General features: G+C 42.1%; 1 protein-coding gene across 4 annotated transcripts in view; it reads right to left on the minus strand.

The window, feature by feature from the left end:
• Positions 1-25,773, minus strand: part of cdk14 (cyclin dependent kinase 14) — a 220,764-nt gene that overhangs the window by 36,886 nt on the left and 158,105 nt on the right. For all 4 annotated transcript variants that reach the window (XM_003446197.5, XM_005472379.4, XM_005472378.3 and 1 more), the window contains 2 exons: positions 18,888-19,027; positions 12,958-13,108 (listed from right to left, as the gene is read on the minus strand). In XM_003446197.5, coding sequence (XP_003446245.1) covers positions 12,993-13,108; positions 18,888-19,027 — 256 coding nt within the window. In that variant the 3' untranslated portion in view covers positions 12,958-12,992. The remainder of the gene's footprint in view (positions 1-12,957; positions 13,109-18,887; positions 19,028-25,773) is intronic.

Consider the following 25,773-nt stretch of genomic DNA (forward strand, 5'->3'; position numbering starts at 1 on the left):
AGGTTTTGCAATAAAGGTGACCTGATCCTTTAAGTCTGGCTTGCAGGAGAACACATAATGTAGAATCATATCGAACCAGACATCAGGGCACTAAATAACATGCTTGTTATGTTTAGGTTATTAACATTAAAGGTTATATTAATAATGTTCATCACAGCTATCAGTGTTAATGTTTTGGCGCAGTTGTTGCTGAGTAAGTCTGCAGAGAGCAACAAATTCCCCATAAACTTGCAGTAAAAACAGAGCATGAAGGTCATGAAACTGTAAGGTGATGTCATTCCAATTCCCCACAAGAAATGTAAAAAATGATATGGTTTGCATCAAATTAAACCACACTCGCTTCCAATTCTACTATCTTTAAGCTGCCTTTCCCTGCCCACCTTTGCTGCTGCCCATATGCAAGCTGTTTTGCAACCCACCTCCAACTCAAGTCCTCCTATCACCTTGTCACCACAGCATCTCCCCACCTTATGGTTTTCATACAGTATGCATATGCAAGTGGAAAGCTGGGGAGGTCTCTGAATCAAACCTATTGCCAAACATAATACAACTTTCCTGCAGACGGAGATACCAATGTTCTTTCGATTATAGCCTGAAATAACATCTTGACAAACAGCAGTAGTTAGTCTAAAGTTTCCTAAAGTATCTCAAAATCATTTATGAGGCAAGCTAGTGATTACAATGGAGAGAGTTCAAGAAGAAGGAGAGCAGAGCGATGAGGGAGGAATGCGTTCCTTCCTTTTGGAAGGAATGCGTTGCAGCAGCAGAGCCAGCCAGACACAGCGTGCGTTATACCAGCCAGCACCACAGCGCTGCACGGCCACGATAAAGCTCTGCAATGTCAGGCTGCTCCTGGATCAGATAGTTAGGTGCCCATGCTGGGAGGCGGGTTTGGGTAAGAACATGTTACACTGAAAGGGCAACTCGAGGCCAGCGCTGAATGTCATGGTCCTTTTGAGTAAACAGAGGACGGCAGGTAAGTAGCTGATGGAAACGTGTACTGCTTCACATTATTTATTTTGCTTAAAGCTTCTTGAGGTCGACCAGACGTGTGGCCGTAATGATTAAAAACATGCCTTTCACAGATCCAACGTTTAATTTTCATCAACATGTCAGAAAGTGAAGGCTGACCTATCCTGCCAGCAGAATAGGTATACTTATCTCACTGCGGGGGCAGGTCAACTCAATGCAACTTCAAAAGGCTCTTAATAATCATAATATTTCCTTGCAGTTTCTCTAAACAGGCCGAATGGCAGGGAAACGTAACACTCCCCCCTTTCATACACGGGCATTCATTTCTTGCTGCCCTCTTCCCCTGCAGTGTGGGCTCACGTATACTGGGCCCAGTGTTTCCAAGCCATTTGCTCATATATAGGGCTGCAGTGTGCTGTTAACATGGAGACTCCCCTGCGAGTGTATAATTTGTGAGTCGTGTCCAATTCGTATCAAGTCAGTTTCCTGCTGACTTCCTGCCTCGGTTCAGTGAAGAACGCTGGGAAAAACGCTCCGGTGCTGTCCAGCACTCACAAGACCCTCATACTAGAGCCAGCAACCAGCATGAGACGTTGAAGAATGACTTTGCTTTTTTTTAGACTAAAGCGCCAATTTTTTGTGCTGAAATATCATTAAATGTGTCCATTTTATACCAAAGTATACCTAAACTTTTTCAGAGCTTCCCACACATTTTTATTTACGTCAGAGTGGAAAAGAAAATTGAGTCCATCACGGGAAAGTCCCAACTGCAAATTCAGGGTAATAAAACACATATAGTTATGCTGAATCAGAAATAAAGTCAAATAAGCCCTGAGATTTGATTCAAGGCTGTTGAAACATAAACTACAGCAATGAGCAAGTTAGCTTGCTGATGAGGACTGTGGCGTGGTTGAAAGCTTTTTAAGCTACATAAAAATGCTATCAGCTACAGTTTATATGCAATAACTTCAGACCACAGGAGCAAAGTGAACCCTCAGAGGTCCAAGTTATCATAAAGCTCTGAACCCTAGCTTCATGTTTCAACAAAAAGCACAACCTTTTTGAAAATAATATAAACAGTTTTCTGTGACAGACTGACTGTTTTCTTTGTTTCCTGATTGCTTAGTCTTGGAAATACTGAAAAAAGACCACCAAAAGTAGACATTCCAATAGGATAGGGTTGATGCTTAATGCTAATGCGTAAGTACAGCTGTTGTATCTGTTTGCATAGTTAACTGTCTACGCAGAGTCTGTGGAGAGGGGTTTTCAACCTATGCAAATGTGTTCCCGTTGAGTCCTCCAGAAAGCTTGAAGTGGACGATCCTATAGGTCCAACACTGACTTAACACCTGTTTGTACTGAACACTGTGACAGTTTCCCTTAGATCTCACAAGGTCAGCTGTTCCAAGTAACATCAATTGTGCTCAGCCCTGAATGGAAGCTTTCAGGGCATCTAATTGGACATTAGATGTCTTTATTTTCTTTCTTTTTATGGACTGATTCACAGAACTTTTTACACTCTTTGTACCAAACAAGATATCTGATATATGTTTATAATATTATCTTATATGAACCTAAGTTGCTTTTAAATTTTAAAGCAATGAAGAAAAACGATCCCATAGACTCTTTAAGACAAGGCCAATCAGTACTTGGCAAGTGGTTTGTTCAGTATTTTGGAGAAGTTTCCACAGCTCGTCTGTGGTTTTAGTGTCTCAGTGGCTTCTCTTTCTTCATGTAATTTGAGATTGAGGCCCTGAAGCTCTGATCGGGGCTCGGTGAGGCCGACTGTTCCAGGACTGTCTGTTCTTCTTCTGTGTGAAGTTCCTAAGAACTCTGCCCCCTACTTTTCTACTTTGGCTAGCATAGTTCATGTCTGATTATGTGCCTCAACCCTCAAAAGCACAGCGTTCAGTCGACCCCACTGGACAAAAGCTTTACTGTCCTCGCAATACTTCCTCTTCAAACTGATTTTAAATATGTCCAGTTTTGGAAAATAGGTGATGGACAAGTTTTGGAGGGAAAATCACATTTGCGCAAAAAATGTTCTTTGGAGAACCAGCATAGTTTTGCTCATAATGATCATGTGTGCATACATGTGGATATGCATTTCAGTCTGTATGAACAAAGTGATGGCCAAAGTTTGGAATTTGAATTCTGCATGTTCCAGAAGTAAATTAAGGCTATATTTCCCATTTCAAATTGTTAACTGTCATGTGCAATAATTTCTTTTCGTACAATGTACAAAAACACTTGATGAGTGGTCCAAGGTATGACACCAGCGCAAAGCTAAAACCACAACATGTTTTGGGTAGCTGAGGTTTGTTACTTCAAGCATTTCGTCAAGACATTGCGTGAATTATAAATTCAATAGCGGGCAAATAGAGGCAAATTTAGTTTTAAAGCAATTCTTGATTACAGTATCTGTATACATGTAAGATCTTGTAGTGAAATGTGGAGTAGGAAAGAAAATATCTGGCAACTTGAGACATAACTTGTGGATTTACATTTAACCACAAACTTGTATGAAATAAGTTGAAACTAGCCGCCTGTTCTGAAAAGTGACGTCAGTGCTAACTGCTTTATACCTGCAATCCCTATGACGGCCAGCAGGAGGTGACTTCTTTTTGTAAATTACGATTAGTATCATTAGTATCAAAAATAATGATGAAGCAGTGTATCTTTAGGCCTGTCAAGTTGCAAACAACCAAGAAATTAGTCAATTACTAAACAGAAGGTGACACTATGACAACCAACATCTTTTCCAAACATAACCAGAAAGCTTCTGATTCCTAAATCAGACTATAAGCAAACTCTGGATTTGATGGTTGATTGTTGAGTGCTTTAAATAGCTGTCATTAACCCCAGTAACCTCCTTTATAAGTGTTCCGCTTTATTTCAGATGAATATGATAACACCCAAATAGCAAAACTAGACCAGATTGCCTCTTTAAAGATGCCAGGCCATGCTTAGCGTCACTGGGTTTGATACAAAGAGAGTAAAAAAGTTGGATTTATCCTCCATAATATCACTAATGTCATTGGTGTCATTGCAATGTCCTGTTATGAACCTGGAGACGAGGTTTGTTTTGAAACTGGACCAGAGCTGGTTCTGACCGGGGAAATGGCTGTGACTCGTAAACTGTTAATGCAATACTTCTGTTACACTCCCTAAATTAAATTTTTAGTGTGTTTTTGGTGTTGTTCTTTGATGAGTGCAATATTTACAGACGCTCACTTGCTTGAAGGTCCACTTTAGGTTTGTAGTGAAGCTAATCCATGCCATGTACCCAACAGTAATAAAAAACCGGAGTCATTCCAAATAAACGAATCGACTAAATTCTGATGACAAAAACTGATCATTTCCACTCAGAAAGTGTGCCACCGTAATCAAAGGTTGTGATGAAAAGACAGAGGCAACGTAAAAAAAAGTACACGCATAAAAATTTGTGTCGTTCCTGTTTGTATGAGTCTGAGCTCAGCTCATTATTCCTCAGTGTTTCAAATGGCAGACTGACAAAGTTAAATTCATTAGCATGCTTTATTTGACTCTAATTCACTCAGCTGAGATGAGCAGCTCCAGATCTGCTGCTGTAGAAGAGCTGTTGGCTTCACCACATAAGAAGGAATTGCTTTTTCTTTTCTTTTTTGGAGAGGCAAAAAAGGAAGGAGGTACATGTGCAATGCTCATTAGGGGAAGCCATATGGTCGAGGGAAGAGGAGGAGACGGGGAAAAAAACTGAGACATGGAGAGATGCACCTTTTTTGCTGAAATGAAAAGGGTACTTCTTTGGCACCTCTGCAAAACATTCATTAAACTTCTGTCCTATTATTTTGACATATCAGGTTCTCATTTGTTGTTGAAGAGAGAAAGGTGAATATGTGCTAAAATGCAGTTTTTGAATCTAAAAAGCGATTGGATGATCAAAGAGTGTCGTTGTTCAGTGGAATTACACCAGAACATACATGAATACACTTTATTAGTAATGTTTGTTTACAGAGTTGTAATAGCTTCCCCCTTCCCCCAAAATATATACGTACAGTGTACCGTATTATAATTATGTCCCGATTGGCTAATGATTAATATCATCATGATACATTGCTGAGATACTGGTGGTATCATGATGGAATCACATGGCCATATCTGTGTTATAGACTGTTTTTATTATATGTGTACCTGTAAAATTGTATCTCTACCTAAACATCCAGCTCATTCTTTTCTCCTTACAATTCTTTAAATGAAGTCAAGTGACATGATATTTGGATGCAAACTACAATGTGTGTCATTTCTAAAACGTTGCCAATAAAAAGGCAGGAGAATATTAAGCAAAGTTTTAAAGATAAAAGACATTTTATGAAAGTTTGACCTCATCTGACATCGAAGAAGACGTCAGAAGTAACGTGATATTTAAAATCCCTCATACATCATATATACATCACTCACGCCTGTATGTTGTCAGTACAAACAACGGCAGTGAGAGACATGGTTTTGAAGAGCTCCATATAGCACAACATGTGTAAGAACCATGAGGCAGATGGACGGAAGCCAAATTTGGCTCAGTTGTAAACATGATCCTTCATTTTTGCCCCCCCCCCCCCCCCCCCAATAAATAAATGAATAAATAAATCAACAAAGCCAAAATGTTAAGGTTGAAGCTTCAAAATATGGAGCCCAAGTTATTACAGTTATTAACTTCACAAGAGCTACTCTGGGTAACTCAGTGGACATTATAACACAACAATTCAATTCAATTTTATTTATACAGCCCCCAAATCACAACAACACTCGCCTCGAGGCGATAATATATATAATATAATACATCCAGAGAAAACCCACCAATCATATGACCCCCTATGAGCAAGCACTTTGTGACAGTGGGAAGGAAAAACTCCCTTTTAACAGGAAGTAACCTCCGGCAGAACCAGGCTCAGGGAGGGGCGGGGCCATCTGCTGCGACCGGTGGGGTAAGGGGAGGAAGACAGGATAAAGACATGCTGTGGAAGAGAGCATAACAACAGACTGAACATATGCTCTAGTCTATTAAAAACAGGATAACAGTGACCAACAACCATAGCCTCTGCACATCTGTCTTGCACATGAATTGCACAAACAGGGAGAAAGGATATTTAAACCTTTAAATATTAAATATGTTTCTATTCAAAAACAGAAAAAACTCATCAGGTTTGGCTGATTACATGTATCACTTACTGATCAACAACAAACCATCCAAAACCAACTTTTTGAACTTATTGTTAGGGTTAGGTTACATACTGCTGGGGCACAGAGAACAAGAGAACCAGTGAAGAAAACAGTGGGTCTGATTTTCAGGCTCGTGTGCAGTCTGCACGAGGCGTCACCTGAATACAGATGCGTAGCCCCCTCTGTACATACCCCTGGCTATGAGACGAATCCTCAGAAACCATCCACCAAGGGCAAAACAGAAAAAAGTGCTACATAAATATTCAGTAGCCTCAATTTCATACGGTGTCATCAAAACCATTTTTGGTTGAAATGTTTGAAGTGATATATACATGTACACACACCATTGTTTTTACCTCCAGCAGCACTGTGGTAAGATGGAAACATGAAGAAAACACAGGAGCGTCACACTTTGATTTAACTCCTGAGAGACTGAAGAGCATTAGGTTTAATGACATATATGTTAAAAGGTCATAAAAGCAGCAGGTAAATGGTATTATATAAAATCAACAGCACGGGGAAGTGAGTGCAAACACATTGGAACAAGTAGTGCAGAGCTGCAGAGCCTTCAGCTTTTTCCACGAGGAGAGGATGAAGTGAAAGCCCACATAACTGGCAGGCATTGAACCTGTATGGTTATAAGAAGCAGTGGGAGAGTAAAACTAGGCTGATTTGACTGAAGGCTCTCCATTTCTCAAGGCTATGCCTCTGGTTATCCTTCCTCCCCACACCTCCTATTTCCCCCCCTCAGGCTCACAGCAGGAATATACTTTAAATCACTTTGTCCTCTACCTAGAAAAACTTTCTGACAGGTCGTTTTGTGGACCGCACAAATCTAGTCCTTCCTGCTACAGAGCCAAAAATATTCTCTTTCTGTCCTGTTGACTTTGTACGTTTTGGACAGTGATGGCTTTAGTAGACAGACATCATGGTAGGATCACACCAGGGGACAAATAGTGCTTTTACTTTCAAGTGAAATGCCTGTACATCTATGAAGGTTTCCTGCATTTTTATCCTCTTCCCAAAAAAAGACACGCGGCACGGTCTCTGAGATGATACCTTAGGCTACAGCGAGCGTGTGTGTGTGTATGCAGTGAGATAAATAGCTGGCACCTCTACATTTTGGACACTAAAGTCCGGCTTTGCCTGCAGCTGTTATCTTCAAAGTGACACAGTGATGCTCCAGGGCCAGAGTGTCCTGTCGCCGACCTGTGATGGCTCACTGCACAGACACAGCGTACAAAGACTGCTGCGTTGTGTGAAGTCTGGCCAGGTGACCGGCAGAAGAGCAGAGAACAGCACTCATCAACATGACTTCAATTGTCCAGCGCATCTCAGCGATATGAATGAACCCTTACATGTGGTTATACTGGTTATTCCTTTAATTCAACACTGAGCTGTAATGACATTGATCTTCTAGTAGCCACCAGTTCTGTTTTTCTATAGTTTTCCACTGAACCTCACACAGAAACTGGATATCTGAGATACATGTAGTAGGAACTAAATGCAAGAACTTTTGTTTCTTTTGGTCAGCTTGTCTTCACTTTGGTGGGCTCCCTGTGACTATGACTAAACACCGACACAGAGGTGGAAACATTTCTTTATGACTCCCTGTCAAAGAATTTAAGCTGGGACTTTCCGTGTCTGGGATTCCGCTCGGATCCGAGCGAGGTAAATATCATCAGAGTGTGAGGGTGATGCCAACCTCTGTGCACCTGCCAGTTTTTGTCACCACCCAGATGAGAATTTATATTGCGCCAAGCACACAGCTGACTTCTAAAAGGCATAACAGGACTGACTACTCACACGTCTGTGTGTGTCCATAACGCAGCATAATGCCATGTCTATGTATGGTGCTGTTGTCCCTTGTTTCCCTTTTTACTGGTGTATGTGTGTGTGGGTGTGCGTTGGTGTCCTGGTTTTCCTGGGACACCAGGCCTGGTGAGTATGTCCTGCTGGGAGGCCGGCCACACCTGAGGAGGATGATGGCACACACCTGCTGCTGATCAGCCCCATCTGGGGAGCTACTTAGGAGAGTGGCTGAGCTCTGGTTGACGCTGGATCGTTGACTGATTTCCCATCAGTTTCCCAGCAAACTGTCTGTAGTGAGTGTGAGTCTGCCGCAAATTGTAGATGTACTAATGACTGCCTCTGCGAATTTTCCAGGAGGACTGCGGAAACGAGAGGGCAGCGAGCACGGGGTACATGGACACGGACACTGAGAGAAGATACAGCACGGGAGTTGGGCATGCTCACTCACCTGGAGCGCGCACGGGGATTCGTTGGCGTATCGTTATTTACCTCACTGTAAATAAACACACTGCATTCATTCTAGCGTCCTGCGTTTGTGTCCCACTTCCCCGCATCCCTGACAAAAATATCTGTTTCCTGTTCGCTCAGATTCATTAAGGATTTTCTTGAAAGCACATTCAGCAAATTTTGTTCAGTGAAATAAACTGGAAGGTGAACTGGTAGATGATTGGCTCTGATCCTGAGGTGATGGAAACATGATCTTACAACAGCAACATGTTCAACATCAGCGAGATCATCTGTGATGCTGCTCTGCACCTAACGCTCAGATGCTAACAGGTCTAGATGAAGCTAAAGCTACTGATGCTGACAAGTTAGTTAGCCATTTGAAATCATTTGAGGAGCAGATCAAATGCAAGGTAACCTCAGCCTCTGCTATGAACTCAGATGTAGCGTCCGATTTGGAAAAACAGAAAAAAATATATAACCATTTACAATTTTTTTGGACAACGATGACACCAAAACGGCCTTTTAAAGAACTATTATAGTATTATTGTACCTTGATAAAACACCAGAAGCTCAACAAATCTGACAAATCTTTAAATGTTAGCCTAAGTTGTACAAGCAGAAGATGCATTTGGTGCAGCATAGCAACTAAACGCTCCATCTTTAACCTCTTGTAGCACTTTTTTGGTCTCCACCACTTTAAAAAGGTAGCTGTTAAATTCTATTTTCATTTTTTCTCAGTTTAAACAGTACCTGCTGCTGCTCAGCTGTAAAACCAAAACAATGAGCTGAAAGACGTTATGGGGCTCCAAGTATGATCCACCTATTTTGCATTACGTGCAGTTGTCGAGATGATTGTTGAGTAATGACATAAATCAGCTTCTTAATGTGAAACTGGAACGACGCTACAAACCTCGGCTGATTGGTCTTCACAATAAAACCAACTAAGTTCTTGTTTGGACTGAGGCACAAGCCGTTGAATTGACCTCTTTCATGTTGCTTTTCGCTCCCCGATTGAATCAATGTTTCATGCTTTGTTATGTATTCTGACTGTGAGCATGCTCCATCCAATTCTTCACATACCCTTGCCTAAAGTGAAGTGTGTTGAAGCTCAGAGACAGGGCAGCTGTCTCCCACTTGTTGGGACTCGGAGTTGAACTGTGTGGTCACCGAGCGGATTGATGGGGGAGCCGTTGCCTACGCTCGGCACCAAGTTGCATCAGCTAATCTCGTGAATAATGCAGAATCATGAATAAACATAGATGAATGTATTGCAGTACTGTAAAGGAGACCTTTCCCTTATTTCTTCTCTTCTCCACCCCGCCTCCATTTTTTCTGCCCTTCCATCACTTTCAGCTTTTCTCCTTTCCCACCACAAAAACACCATTTCTTTCTTCCCTCCCTGCCAAAATCAAACACTCCCACTATTCCCCCATCCTCTGTCACTCTGTCTCCATCCTTTTCTTTTGCTCCCCGGCCATAGCAGTGACAGACATTGTAGAGCTGTAGCGCTGCTGTGTCTCAGTGCGGGCGAGTCGGGTCCGGCCTTCACTCTCAGCTCAATAGCTGCCTGGGTTTCCTCAAAGGCAGCCATCCAGCCAGCACAAAGCCTGCCCACTGGGAATAGACCCACAAAAGAGAAAGGGGGCTGCTCGCCTTCTTTGCTCTGCTCTGTCTGAAGCGGCCTGCCTCCACCACCTCCTATAAATAATACAACTCTGCCTCAACAAAAAGAAATTCAGCCTTGCTCCCGCAAGCCACTGCTTCCATCTAGCCTTTATTCGCTCGATCGCGCTGCCCTTCCCCTGTCTCCCTTCTCCTCACCTCTTTTACCTCTGATTTTAGCAGAAAAGCTTCAGGAGCAGGTCTGTACATATTCATGTGCATATTACATTCAAGAATTTACGCTCATTCTTTGAGTACATCTCAGTATGCTGTCTGTGGTATAAATGCAACATTAAACAAAACTGAAACGTAAAATCCATTTAATTGTAGCCAACCTTAAAAAACTATTAACAGCTGATGCTATATATCTGTGTAAACAGAGCTGTTCTCACTCTCTCAGATACACAGTAGGTGTAATTGTAAAGGAAGTCATGCTTGTAAGGCTCCACTTCACACCACATTTAAATTCACTGGATAAATGTATTTTTTATTTTTATTCACGCACGTATCCAAACAGTTTTGGGTGCCGACACCCAGCTTTTGGCTTTTAGTATGCTAGCCTAGCCAAGAACAAACAGACAAAAAGCAAAGTGTCCTAATCTGACCTTTAGCGCTCTTTAACGGAGCGTCGTTATCTATCTGCAAACAGTTTTGCAGCAGCTGATGCGTCCCTGTGCTGGCGTCAAACGACACTTTGTGTGCATCTTCACAAAGCTGCTCTGGGATGAAAAGTATTGTGGATGGACGGATGGACCACGACACATTAGAGGATTGAAATGGCCACTTAATGGAACCTGGAATGGAATTTTTTATTCAATTAATCCTTCTATGTTTTGTGAGTCCCTCAAATCTAAGGAAGTATGGTCCTAAGTTTTGTTTTAATATTTAACCAAACCACTGTCATTTATTTACAATCAGTAAACACAACTTCGCAGTACTGAAATCCTGCACTTTGCTCTCACAAACAGCAGTTTGGAAAGCCCAGAGCAGCACAGTGATACTCACATTCACCATTAAAAAGAACGATAGTAAACACTATCATATTCTATAGTGTATGGCTGTTTAGTGCTATATTGTAGCGTTATACTGGTGCATGAGTTACATTTGAGGGGAAGTATAAATAGCCGTGTGCATGTGTTGGTGTAATTTGTCAGTGTATTAATGGGAATGTGTGCACAGGGATTAGGCTGCTATCAGTGCAGCTCTCCCAGCCTGCCAGGCTTTAGGCCCGCTTGGACAAAGAGGCTGATTTCAATGTAAATGCAGCAGCTGAGAGGACACAGCGCTCTCGGTGGGGTGACTTCCACCCTCCACATGTGCACGCGCACGCACACACACAGCGAGAGAGAGAAAGCCATTAGCCCCAGATCAGGGCACACACACACAAAATCACTACAATAGTAAATACATCTACTTTGTATCAAACCTTTTTCGAGGAAACATCAAGAAATGAAACACTGGAGAAAGTTAGTGACGACGAGTAGTTGAGGATCTGCTGCGTCTGCTACATATATGCACCTGTCAGCAATTATAGATCTAATCTGGTCCACAGTGCACTGTTGTGGCCCTGTGTTGCTCCATCATTAGGCCAACTATTATCCCCATGCCTGGCCTCTGCACCTCTTATTACATGCAAATAGTGGCGCTTTATCTGAGCCCTGAAAGAGAACCCCCGTCTCTAAAGAATGGGACACCCTCTTCGCCCACTCAAAGCCATTCCTCCATCTATTACTGGATTCTTTGCTTTAGTGCAGGCGGCACAGATCTCATGGCTTCGGTGTTAAAAGAAAGGCTGTGGTGGTCGGCAGGATGCAGATCAGTGTCAGACAGAGAACTGTGCGAGGGAATCGCTAATGACTTTCATGTTGTTTGACATTTTTGTGTTCTAATAGACAATATTTTCCATTACATCACTGTTTGATTTTCTTCTTGTATTTATAAGAAAATTGACTGATTAGTCTTATAAAAAACTAAAGCTGTACAAATATGGTTAGACTCAATAATAGGAGCATGAGTGATAAATAAATCCCACTACAGCATTAGCATTTGGTAAAATCAATGATCCAACAACATTAGGGCCTTGCATGTGTCACATATATAACGAATATACAAACATATGTATATATATGGACAGATAAATATGCAGAATATATTAACAGGGCATGAACTGAGAGTAAACATCTAGGCTTTAGAAATGGTGTTGCTACTGTTTAGCTAGTTAGCCTCTATACAGCCACACTGTATACACAAAAGAATAAACTGAAACCATATTTGATAATATAAAGATATAACTGTGTGATACAAACACAACCATAAGCACTTGTTCCACATGTCTTGTTAGAAAACATTAACTTCATAGCATATCCCCAAAGCAGCGGCTGCCTGTGGGATGCTGTGCACGCCTTACCCCAGCTACTTAGCTACTTAGCTAACAGCGCAGGATTTTTTTCAGGTATTTCAGGTTAGACTACAGATTACCGAGTAAGACTACAGACTTTGTGTTTATGATGTTAATCTGTGTAGAGTGATTAAATATTATGTGTGTTCAGAGGAACAGCAAGTCGTAGATATTCACAAAATGCCGTAGCTAGCATGACAATCCCAGCAAAGCGTTGCAGTTGTAATCAGAGATCAAGTGACTGTGTTCGATTTGAGAACACACTACTCTATCCAAATTCACATAAAACACAAACAAGTACTACTTCACATACTACACAAGCAATATAGCACATGAAAATATCCAGATCATTAAAGTTTCACCTTGTCTCTGCATGTTCCATGTTATTCTTGTGAGAGTGTGTTACTCCATGCTGCTTCTGCTGCAGCATACTGTTTGCATGCGACTCTTGCATGCTAATGAGCGCGTACCTGTCAGGCAGTCGTGTGCAGGATGCTGCCTCAGGTCAGTGTTTGCTGCCAGAGGATGCCTTTCCATGACTGTTCCTTCGTGCACACACCTGTATGCTGTCCCCGCTCTCTGTCTGCAGCTTGACATTTGGTACGGTGAAGATAGAAGACACTGCAGGGGGAAGAGGACGCGAACGGATTAGAAGTATGTAGGCTGACAGCAAGAAGAACATTTCCAAGTGAGTTGTTGAAGATAGAGATGCTTATTAAAAAGTGAATATTTGAATATTTATTTGCAGCGAGAGTTTTCAGTGCTTTAATATTTGTGTCAGGAGGAACTGGATCTTTAAATTGCTTCGTATATGGCACAGCTCATTTCAGTTTTAAAATGACCATTCCAGTGATAACACAATCAGTTCAGCAAATGACAGAAATACGTTTCACAATTAATACCACTGGTTTGCTAACCTTAGTTTGAGTTCATTTCTATACACTATGAGTTTCAACTTGCAGAGACTCATAACTTAGTCAACAGAGCTAATGCCTTTTAAAACACACGTCCTCACTGATCTTGTTAAGGTTTTAATAAATGTTGTAAAAAAAAAATGACACAATTGTGTGAGTTGTGTTGAATGTGTGAAAGTTATACTGTTGACTTTGGGATGGAGGAGTATAGACACACTGCAGAAAGAAAATAAACCATTCAAAAATGTACCATAAGAGGCAGTAACACACTTACACCAATATCTTTAGATACTGGAAAAATGCACTACTCCAGCCTGTCTTTGCAGTTGTCAGCGTAGTGTAATCTTCTAAATATCCAGGAACTCTCAAAAATGAATATGTTTACTGATATACACTCTGTAATTTGTTGTGAACAAAATAGCTCAACAATAATTGTCAAAAACTGTCCTACACCTGGAAGAACCCAGGGTCCACTGCGCCAGGATCCTGGTGCCCAACAGCAGTCAGGGTCCTGCAGGTCTGTGAACTTCTTCAAGTACTTGCATTGTCAGACCACCAGTTACCCACAGCCAAACCACTCATTCTGGTTGAGGTCACATAATGTTTTCCTCCAGACTCCTTCATTCTGTCACACATGCTCAGTGTAAACTTGCTCTCATCTGTGAAGAGAAGGGCCACGAGTTCCAGACCTGCCAATACTCACACCAGTCCAGCTGCACGACTCTGGTCTGCGAGCACAGGTCCCACTAAAGGACACCAGGACCTCATGCCACCCTCATGGAGTCTGTTTCTGACAGCGCACATGAGTAGCCTGTGGGGCTTATTTTGTGGGGCTTTAGCAGGTCAGAGGATGCTGGCCTTCTATGGCCCTCTGCAGGTCTGTCTCCTGGTGTCTCCTCCATGATCTTGGGACTGGCGTGTTAGACGCAGCACACCCACTTGAGGTGTCATGGATGGATGTGCAGTCCTGGAACAACTGGACGACCTGTGCAACCTGAATTAGGTGCAAGTACAACCTCCTGCTATCAACAGTAACAGGACATGAACAGATTGCAAAGCTGGAGAAAAAGAGAGAGCAAAGGTCTGTGGTGACCACCTCAGAAACTTTCTCTTTTTGATTGTTGTCCACTTTCAAAGCAGGTCAAATGGATTCCCACTGGCCTGTGTTTACATCCTGACTGGACAGACTGGTATCCCTGAAATTGAAAAACGTTGTGTTACACTGTGACGACCGAGTCTTCCCTTAAGCCTCCTAGGCAGTTTCTTGTGGGAATGTTCATAACGTTTTTGACTAAAGGGATGAAGACAACCGATACCGCTTGGAAATGGAGTACCACCAAATTATGTCACGAAACCTTAACTGACCAATCAGCATGAAATGACCAAGTCTTCCTTTTTTTCACTTCAGACACATTATCAATGCTGTGTTTGAGAAAGCTACAAAAAGTAGGGGGTTAATTTAGCTCTTTAGCTTTATTTACTACTACTGACTGACCCCTGGGATAGGCTCCACCCACTCCAAGCTTTTAGATAAGTGGAAGAGAATGGATGGATGGACTGACCCCTGTTGAGCCCTCAGCTGAATTACAGCTCATTTCTATACAAAGGAATTAATAGGAATGCCTTCCCTGGATTCAGTCCAAACAGAAGAAGGAACGGTGACCATTGTTTGCAGTTGTGACGCCTAAACTGCACAGCGAGGCAGATGATTATTAATCATCAAGTGAATTTGGGGGGATGTGAGATGAAAACAGAAGAAGAGCAAACAACGTCAGGGTTTTCAAACTGGTTGAAGAGCATTAGCATGTTTAATTTTTGGTAAAAAAAAATGTAAATCAGCGTGGGGATCCTCCATCTTTGAAGCTCCTTTGGCTCCTTGTCTGGAAAACAATAAGATTAAAAAGCTGCATTTTTAACCAAATTTCTCTGGGGGTGGAAAATGAATCGACGCTGTCCATTGTGAGGAGAACACATCTTCATCTCTGACTCTGAAATAGTCACAGACTTTTGCCAAGAGAGCAGTGGAACTGGAGGACAACTGCTGTGTCTCAATACTTTAATGTCTGTTCCACATCCAGCCCTGAGAGAGGGGACTTGTATTTTCTTATCCAAAGGCCTTTGCTCTTTCTCCATGCACTGCCAGACACCCACACACTCTCACTCAAATCAAATTAAAAATGTCACAAGGCAATCCGCACAGTTAACAGCAACCTCGGGAGCTCCATTGTCTCAGTAATTCTTTCATTGTTCGCTGTAATCTGTCTGGCTATTGTCTGAATAAATCCATAATACACAGGATAATAGAGCGCACAGTTGACCATAGAAAACACATTGTTCGTCAGGGAGAACACGAGACATTTCCTTGACTTTCCTTTGGCGTGTTTGTCATTATAAAAGTCAGTATATCTTTCATTTGGGTTATTTTAACTACACGGCAGTGCAGCATGCTTCCGGCGGACCGCTCCCATTGGCTCCTGTTTCTGCCAAACAACACAATCACCATGCTGCAGTCGTAGCCAAATACTCACAGCTGGAGTAATTAGCCACTTCTTTATCTCACCCTCACTCCTCATTTGCATAATTTTGACACATCCTTCCCCCACAATGGCGAGATATCATTTTACTGCTTATCCACTCCTGTCCTCATTTTCTAAACTGTTTTAATTTGCTCCCATTCTTCCCTCAGTTTGCGCCGCTGCTTCTCCTGTGGCACACTTGCATGCCGAAAAGAGAGAGATAAAGCAAGCATACAAAAATCAAACCGAGCCATCTCTTTCCTCTCTCTCACTGACCGCTGCCTTCTGATTCTTTTCAGACACGACAACCTGCTGGGTGCTGATAACAGGATTAATAATACTGAAAAATCCTAATCGGGGGGAATTAAAAATGCAGTTCTCTCATTAAAATAACCAGCGCGTCAGTGGTGGCACACTCAGGTCTGCTGAGCAGGCTTTTCACACTACTAATGAATTACAGCGTAAGGGATTTACACATGTATCTGTAGCTTGTCAGACAATATGGATAGGCAGTCATCTCTGACATACTTTCAAGCATTTCTGTAGGATTAATTGAAATGTAGTCTAACTGTGAAGCTTTGCCTAAAGCCTCTGACTGCTGCACCCAAAATACACGAGCTTGTAAAATGAAGATGCGTCAAAAGCTGGGGCTTCTTTACAGAGAGCCTTGACACGCTCTCTCTGGGCAAATAACAAGAGGAAAAATCAAACTGAGCGTATGGCAGTGGACAGCAGAGGTCCAGCTGGGCCTACTGTCTCATCGGCATCCACACAGGTGGTTGCTGGCTGCCTTCTTTACAGGCAGAGAGAGAGACGACTACGATCTACGTGAACTGAAGAAACCCAAAAAACAAAAACAGGGCAAGGCAAAAACATCCTTTTCTACTCTTCAGAAGCTTCCAAGAGAGAGCCTTGGCCTTGGCAACAAGTAAGAGACACACAGAGGTGACAGACACGTAATAAACACACACCTGCACCTGAAGTCACCGATCAACCTGACCTGCAATAATAATGGAAGCAAAGCCACATCAGAAGAGGGGAAATGGGCACACACACACACACAAACCCACATGGTGCTAACCACTGCATCATCGCGTCTGTGTAACTGTTAATATTTTTACTGTGTTTAATTAATTAATTAATAACTTAATTGAGCATTCAGCACTCCTCAGTGCTGCCTCGCAGTCCATAAAATTCTCTGGGTCCGGACCACTGTGTGGTTTAGGTTTTCTGTTTTCTGTCCACTTGCATTTCTGTGCATCTGCGATGGACCAACACTGACCTAACACTTTCAACTGGCGTATGAAATTGAGCTGACACTGCTAATGAGTGACCAAGAACCAAAGGTGGCGTATCAGGTCAGGAGACTTGTGGTTTGTTGGCATGCGTATGGTTTCGTGCACCCCGGGCTCACACTGTCAAAGACAAGTTCTGTGCAAACTGCAGCTGAGCTTTTTGGACAAGCTTCACTAACCGCCCACACTCCCCACCAGACATTTTCCTTTTCATCACATCCTGTACTATACTGCACTATTCAGTACTGAGAGCCTTCCTACTATTATGTGCTGTTCTTTTGCACAGTCATTGATATTTTCTATTCCGCACTAATAGAATACTGCACTATATTGTTCTAATGTGTACAAATATATACTATATTCTTGCATTTGACTAACTCGGCATAAATACAAGCATCATTAAGCTGTCTGAGACAGCTGCAGCTGGGCTGTGGGGTTATAAGGAGTGTCTTCGTCCTTGCAGTTCATTTTCACAGTCAGATAAAAAAAAATTAAAGCATTGTGTGTATAACGTCTGCTCAGAATTGAGTTATGACTCCAAGCATAAATGTGATGTCTGATGCAAAATGCAGCAATTCAATGCAGAGCATTTTGAAATGTGCTAATTGTCACCGAGAGCAAGTTTTGCAGAACACGCTGTTAATGATTAAGTTCAGTGGTTCAAACTACAACAATTAACTTCCTGTTATTTTCAGAACATTGCAATGGATTTGCCTCATAGTTCTCGGGAGCTGATGCTAATGCTAGCTATATGTTAGCGGGCTTCTGTACAAACATACAGGTTTTTGAATTATCCACACTACATGCTAACACAAGCCCCACTCTGTCAGACGTGTTGGCTGACTAAACAAACATTTGGATAATTGGATTTCAGTGATAAATACTCGGGCACACATACTAAGTAAAAGTTTGCTAAATCTTACTGCTGCATCCAGACTTCCATCTCTGCACCGCCATCTTGTTCAGGGGTTTCAATACAGGTTCTAAATTATTCTTTTATAAAACCTTTGCGCCCAACGAAATATATTAAAACTAAACAACAAAGAATAACATTGTCCAGCTGTGCTGTTGTTTTTTAGAGTTTAATTTGATATATAACAGTGATTTGATTTAATATCACGTGACTGACAGACACTTGCTTATGTCAGGTGGAAGAAATAAAAGCATGTCCCTTCAAATTTAAGTGACTCACATGTGTCTGTATGTGTTTCATAGCCTGTATTGGATTTTTTCTGTGTGTGTATGTTTCCAAAAGATAAATTAGAAGACAATAATGGACAGTCATGACTTGAACTGATTCATGAGGATGTTTTAATTGAGCACAGACCTCTGCCTGCATACACATCCCCCATTAACAATATGGCAACTGTGTTAACGCATCATTTGGATGTACAGTAATCACCAAGGATCTCAGAAGGATCTCAGCTTTCCAGATCATTTTATTTCAGACTTCCTCAGCCTGTCAGTAGTTCATGCAGCCAAACAGAAGCTTGTTCACACTTTTTATTTCTTTAGTGAGCAGACAGAATTGAAAAGGACACAAAGTCAGCAGAGAGCCTTGAACTGGCTTTTCCTTGGGTGTGGGCAGGATCTCAGCGGTCTCTATCAGCACTGAATTTTAATACATGGTGGCAAATGGCTGCGACACTGCAGGCAATGATGATGTGTTACGTACTGTCCTGCAGCTCCCAGAGCCGTGGAGGAAGGTTGCTGAAGTATTCATGGTTCAGTGCCGCCTGAGCTGACAGCCGGTTCTTTGGGAAGCACTGGAGGAACTTGGAGGCCAACTCCTCAGCATGGTCCACATAGCCCAACCTTAAACACACAGTTACACATAGTCAGACACCAGAGTGACATCGAAAAGACACGTGAACAGTATATCTGGAGATATATTCATTGGAAACAGGCAGTAAAGGCATCCAAGTAAAATACAGTCAGTTTGTTCTAAACACTGACAGAGCAACTTTCTCCAATTCACAGAGCTGCTGACAACAAAAAGCAAGCGGTTTAATTATGCTGAAGGTTTGCTGACTCGAGAGGAAAAACACATCTAAGAAACGCACACATGCAAAAGCTCACACCTTTTTCATTTGAGTCTGAATCATACATGTTGACTGGGTCACCGTGAGAAACAATGAAAGGCCTCATTAAAGAAAGAGCTCAGACAGGCGCCGTGTGTGTGTGTGTGTGTGTGTGTGTGTGTGTGTGTGTGTGTGTGTGTGTTCGAACTGGGAGTCACTGAACTCCTGAACCAGCCCAGCTAGCAGCGCAGAGGGAGAGGAAAGATTGAAAATAGCGAATAGCAACAAATCCAGTCAGTAATTAGGCATCTACTGCATTAAATAAACATGATGTTATTCTGCGCTGCTCACCGGCCCCACGCTCGCAGTACTCAGAACGCCTGTCATGTTCTCTGGGTTTCTCGTGGCTGACTCCCTAGTCTAGCACTCTGACAGCCACTCCCATGACTCTCAGAGGGGATCTCGACTCAACTTATCAGCGGAGAGATGCAGGGAGGATAAATCTCTGTTCAACTCATCAACGCCACTCAGAACAGAAGCAGAGATAAAGTTAATGAAGTCCATCAGGGCCTCTACAAGCCTCTTTCTCATACTGGGTGTAACTTTACTGAAAACTTTGAAGACAAACCAGACAGTGTGTGAAAGTGTACCGATAGATTAAGGCCTGCTGTTCTATGGTTTTCTGTTTTAGAGCCAAATGATAACATTAGGATTAAGATGGAAGAGGTAACAGCCAAGATTTTGTGCAACTATTTAATATTTTGGAAGCTCAAGCAGACAATATACCACAAACAGGTTAATCTAAGCGCTTCATTAAACAGAAAGCATCCAGGTGTCGTGTTTTGCTGTGTGGCAGGCAGGAGGAAGGACCCAAATGATGGACGATTAAACTCAAAGTGCAGCTTTATTTACTGGAAACACTCTCCATATGAAATTAACTCTACAAAAAACCCCTCATACATGAACTAGAACCTAAACTGAACTCGGGAAACTAAAACTAGGAAACACACAGACCGAAACTCAGTCTCAGGACACACAAGCTTTACACAGCAACTGGGGAGACTGAGGGAACGCAGCGACTCATGGGATACAGGAAAATCACAGAGCGGACATGGGAACAGGGAGGAAGGGCTACGATCACTAGGAACTGGGCGCAGACCCAGTACTGTGACAAGTGTGTGACATCTAAACTGAATGAAAATGAGCTTCAGGTGTTGATTCTGATACCTGATGTCAGCACGATGAGACAAATGTACAGATCCGAATGAGACGGGAACATTTCAAGCCCAACCTCAGACACAACTGTCGATCCATTATTCTCCATTTCCAGCTTCAGTCTTTTATTGTTTCCATCTTAACTGATTATAGTTACTGAGGGGATATCATGTTTCCTCAGCAGGCACTATAGACCATTGTGTCTGCTTTAATTTCAACATACTTTATGTTTTTGGGTTTTTTAGTCTCTAAAAGGAAGAAAAAATAATCAGGCCAATTGCTGTCTCACAGGCCTGAATGGACGGACTAGCACCGGTCCGTGCCCCGGGGGTTGGGGACCGCTGCTCTATACTCCATCCCTACTGGCTACAATACATACATATGAATTTTACTTACATATCTACCACATATGAGTGAACGACATGTAACTGAAGCCACACCAGCTCAGACGTTGGTGTAACAAAGTCCACGTCCAGTGTTGGGAAACCAGGACATCTTGATGAGAAATGAGGCTAATGTGAGAACATTAAACTAATAGACTGCTACTCTATCAGCTGTTTTAGTGAAAGAGGTTATATACGATGTACTGGGAACTATGGATGAGCAAAAGACCAACATTCATACGGACAAAGAAGCACCTGGCAGCTCAGTGCTATAATATTGAAGCTGTAGACCCAGAAGCTGCAGCACAGTGGAAGCAATTGTGAGCAGTATGGACCAACAGCAACAGCAGCTGCATCTACTGAGCTGAAGATGAAAACTGTGGCCAAAGTCCAGGTGGCCTCCCAACCAAGAGCATGACTCCCCAGCTCACCGACCGTCCAATCACAGGAGACGCTTCCAGATCTGCATATTGCAGATCTATGTATCATCCCCACTTCCAGTTTCACTAAAGCTGAAAAATCAAAAAAATTAATCAAAGAATTAACTAATAATCTATATTGAGATGAAAACATGTCCCCTGGAGGTAAACAGGGGCCCGTAATTTATATTACTGTGAGGCTAATATGACCATGTAGCTGGAGCTACTGCGTTAGAAAACAAATCTTCCAATGAAACCTTTAGAGATGGACCGATCCGATATTACGTATCGGTATCGGTCCGATACTGACCTAAATTACTGGATCGGATATCGGTGAGTAATAAAAAATGTAATCCGATACATTAAATATTAAAAAAAGCACCTCACAAAACTTGCGACACGGCGTAACTCGGCTCATAACCGTAGCAGTCGGAGCAGTGTGCGTCATGTGATAGAGCGGCTGTGTGTATTTGTAGCCTCGCTACCAAACCAGCATTTCATCTCCGAGGAAGTTATCCCAGAGAGAAGTAAAGCAAGTGTGTAAGTTCATCTCTGAATGTTTGTAAAGCGTTCCCACGTTAAGCTTAACAACCGATATATGGAGCGACTGCCTCTCTCTCTCCCTCTCCTGCTGCTACTTCAATCATGAAACTGATCAATGATCAGCTGATCGGCTTTTCTGTCGCGAGTCCGTCTCTCTTCTTTGTTTTTGGCCCACTTTGCACCAGAAAGAGGAAACCAGCGGCTGAACAACAGCAGCACGTTTAAGCTTGATAAGCTGTTGTTAGAATGTATTTAATATTACTTTCTACACCAGGATCCTTTTCTACGTAGCTGACGGCTGGTAACTGTGCAGGGGCGGATCTAGCAAAGTTTAGCCAGGGGGGCCGATAGGGCATGAACAGGGAAAAGGGGGCACAAAGACATACTTTTCTTTCTTATTCTCATTTAAAATGTCTAGCTTTTAATAAATAATTATCTGAATCTTACACCCAAAGTTTTAATCTGATGTAAAATGTGTAGAAGTCCATTACTGTATATAGTAACTGTTAAGTCTAATATACCCTAGTAAGCTATAGTACTTTTTCCTTTGGGAAGGTACCATCTGTGCAGTCTGCAGTTCTGTTGAAGAAAGATGTTGAATCTATTTAATTATTCTTGAAAAATAATTTATTTCTGTGCATTTTTTTTTCACACTGCATCAAATTAAAGTTGATTACGTCGATTAAGCATCATGAGGTGGAGGGTGGGGGGTGGTTCCCTATTTTCTTTTGCTGGGAGTTTGCAACCCTATTAGTTAGGTTGTTTAATATTTCTGCTAAGTACTCTTTAAAATACCAGAATAGGGAGGATGGAGCAGGTTTAAGTTTATTAGATTGATCAGTGTTGCTGAACTATGAAATATTTTGGGTGCAGTGTATTTTTTACATACAGGTATAACAGAATAGCTTTAGTGTTGTTGTTTATTTAAACTTGAGTATGAACTTATACAAAATGCAGCAAGATATTAAAAAAACAGTTTTATTGATTAAAAAACACACTATATCGGATTCATATCGGTATCGGCAGATATCCAAATTTATGATATCGGTATCGGACATAAAAAAGTGGTATCGTGTCATCTCTAGAAACCTTATGAAGTGCCTTTGTTTAGTCGCGGTCTGTAAGTGAAGCTGGATTCAGGTGTTGTCTTTTCTCTGCAGGCGCACAGAGTGCAGGCACATAGTTGTCGGTGTGAAATCTCCTGCATATCAGTATGTTGGCCTTTGAAAGCTGCTGATGCATGGTAGGTGTGCATTCCTTTCTGCTATTGCTGCCAACTTAGCTGAGCGAACGAGCCAACATCTGCATTAAGATCGATAGTGTCTCCTGTGGCTATCAAACAGATCTAGGTGATGACACATTCACAGCAGGCTGAGGCATTCCTTCTTCACTGGAGCATGGCAAGTGCTTTTTCATGGTAATCCATCAAAATAACTACAGGAAGGACTTTCGAGAAGCGAGGCAGAGGAGACCACCTGCCTCTATTGTCTCGTCACCACAACTGAAAGTAGCAGAGGAGACCTTTCATCTCGGCAAAGAAGCCGCTGGGAGCTGTTTAGGTAGAAAGCTTTTGTGTTTTTTGTCTGAAGAATTTCTATGAAATGCTTTCACCATGTCTGACTAATTTACTGATGAGATTGTTGAATAAAAAACAAGTGTGAAGGCAGCAACACATGACCAAACAGGCCCCAGTGTGCAACTGATCTGAGGATAGCAGTAGTAGTTTTCCACCTCACTTTTCGTTTAATAAAGTAATTGTAGTACTCAGTGGTGAATTTTACCACTGGCATATACTCGTGCACATCGCAGCAACCTCATGCACAAAGACTACCCATCGACGTTCCTTTAGTACCTACAGACCATCATTTAAATGTCAAAGCCAACCTGGGTTTTTATGTGTTCCCCATCTTCTAATGAAGGGTCTCAAACTTTATACATAAATATTTAAATAACGGATCTGATCAACCAGATGTTCTTCCTCTCGCCTCCAGGGGCACTGGGGTTCAACAGGTTATGTGTTTACTGTTTAATTACTTTGTGAGGTATGAACGGCCATAAGGGAAATTTGCATCTGTAGGAAAAAACTGTAAAACTTGTGAAAACACAGTTAAAAGTCCAAAATTTCTGCTTGTGGTTGTTTGTGTTGAGCGGCAGATCAAACAAGAATTATAAATGGCTTCCAGCCTAATTCAGGCCTGTGAGACTCATTTAGACACTCGATATCACTGAAATGCAGACAGACGATGATTTTACGTTTTAACTAATTTCTTCACTTTTCTCGACGAGCTTGTCTTTGAATCCGGCTCCCCGTCTCTCTGTGTACCTGGCCTGTACCACAGTACCTCTACCCCCCCTTCCTTCTTTCACATAATGGTATGATCCCAGTGTGTCGTTGCGTGTGATTGGCCGCATGGTGTGCCCATCAAAATAAAGTCACACCACTGCCTGCATGGATTCGCAGCAGGGCTGAAGTTTCGGCTCCCAGGTATCGATGGGATATTAATAATATGACATTTTTAATGGGCCAGATGTGGCCCGCGGGCCATACGTTTGACACCCTTGCTTCCAACAGGATAATGCACCATGTCACATGTTCAAATCATCTCAAACTGGCCAATCAGACTTTGGCAGTCACCAGATGTAAAGTCAAACCTTTGAAACAGTCGAGCCACATCGTGCAGATCTTTGAGGAACCACCGTCCGTTTTGAATCTATGCCACAAAAAAAGTCTAACTGGGTCTGACGAGGTGTAACTAATGAAGTGTCCGCTGAGTGTATTTTTAGGCCCTAGCAACACTTGGTTTGAAGTGAGGGAAAGATCTGGTTTACATTTCATTTGCATTTCAACAAAAACACCACCTTTAATTTCAAAGCTGCTGTTGTTGCTGCGACCTGACCACAGCACCGCGTTTTGTACTCTTGTCACCTGTGACACAGACTTAAATGCAGTACTTTAACAAAAACTTTGCCTCTGGCCGTTGGGGGGGAAACAACTGTACTACAATACACGTCAAAGCACACAAACACATAAAACCCCCATAGACACAGATTGATTTCCTGTCCATCAGCCGTCCGCATTTTCACAGCTGGAAGGAAAACAGTGCAGCAGAGAAAAATGGCTGATGGAAACCAGAAACACAGAGAGCACAAGGGGGTGAGCCAAGTCTCAGGGCAGGACATAGTGAGTGTATATATGTTCATATCAAATTCACCGTTCCCTGGACTGTGATGAAAGGCAGCTGAGAGGAAGTGATGGCCATTAACATTCCACCTCACTTTCTTTCTGCACATTTTTATTTCCTCCTGGACTCGAGCAAAACCAGGAGACTGGGAGGGACCGGAGGGACCGAGGAATCCACCACATTTATGTCTGCTTTTCATTTGTCATCGGATGCTTCAGTTCACTTCTTTAAAGGATCCTTCTATAAAAATCATTATATCCTACATTAGTTGTTTTCAAATCAAACCCATCCAACTGAAATACTTACTCTGAGAACTTGTGGATCAACTATACTTGTTTCCTAAAGTAGCCTCTCAGAAACACGTCGAATTTCATACCATAGAAAACACCAACCAGCCAATAAGCAATTAACTGTAAGTGTTGGGGTCAAACTGATATCCCGGACAGGCCCCAGCTGATGTTACAACACAGCGTGTAAGCTTAAAATCCCGAGTGTTTCAGTTACTAATCAGTTAATATTATTAACCCTTTCATGCATGAATTATGACAACCTCAATCAATATTTTTATTCATCTTTAGTCATGAAAAAAAGATTTTTGAAGTTCATTTTTTTAAATGTACTTTTCAAAGAGTTTGTTACATGTTCACTTAGGTGGAAAACAGACATTTTGACTTATGAATTTAGTATAGAGTGACACATCAGTGTCCAACGTAGTGGTTTATGTGCAAGTATACCATCAACACTGACACAAATACAAGCAAACAGCCTTTGAATAGCTGACCACTGTAGTGACCACTA

The sequence above is a fragment of the Oreochromis niloticus genome, linkage group LG11 (assembly GCF_001858045.2).
Source record: "Oreochromis niloticus isolate F11D_XX linkage group LG11, O_niloticus_UMD_NMBU, whole genome shotgun sequence".
Lineage (NCBI taxonomy): Eukaryota > Metazoa > Chordata > Actinopteri > Cichliformes > Cichlidae > Oreochromis > Oreochromis niloticus.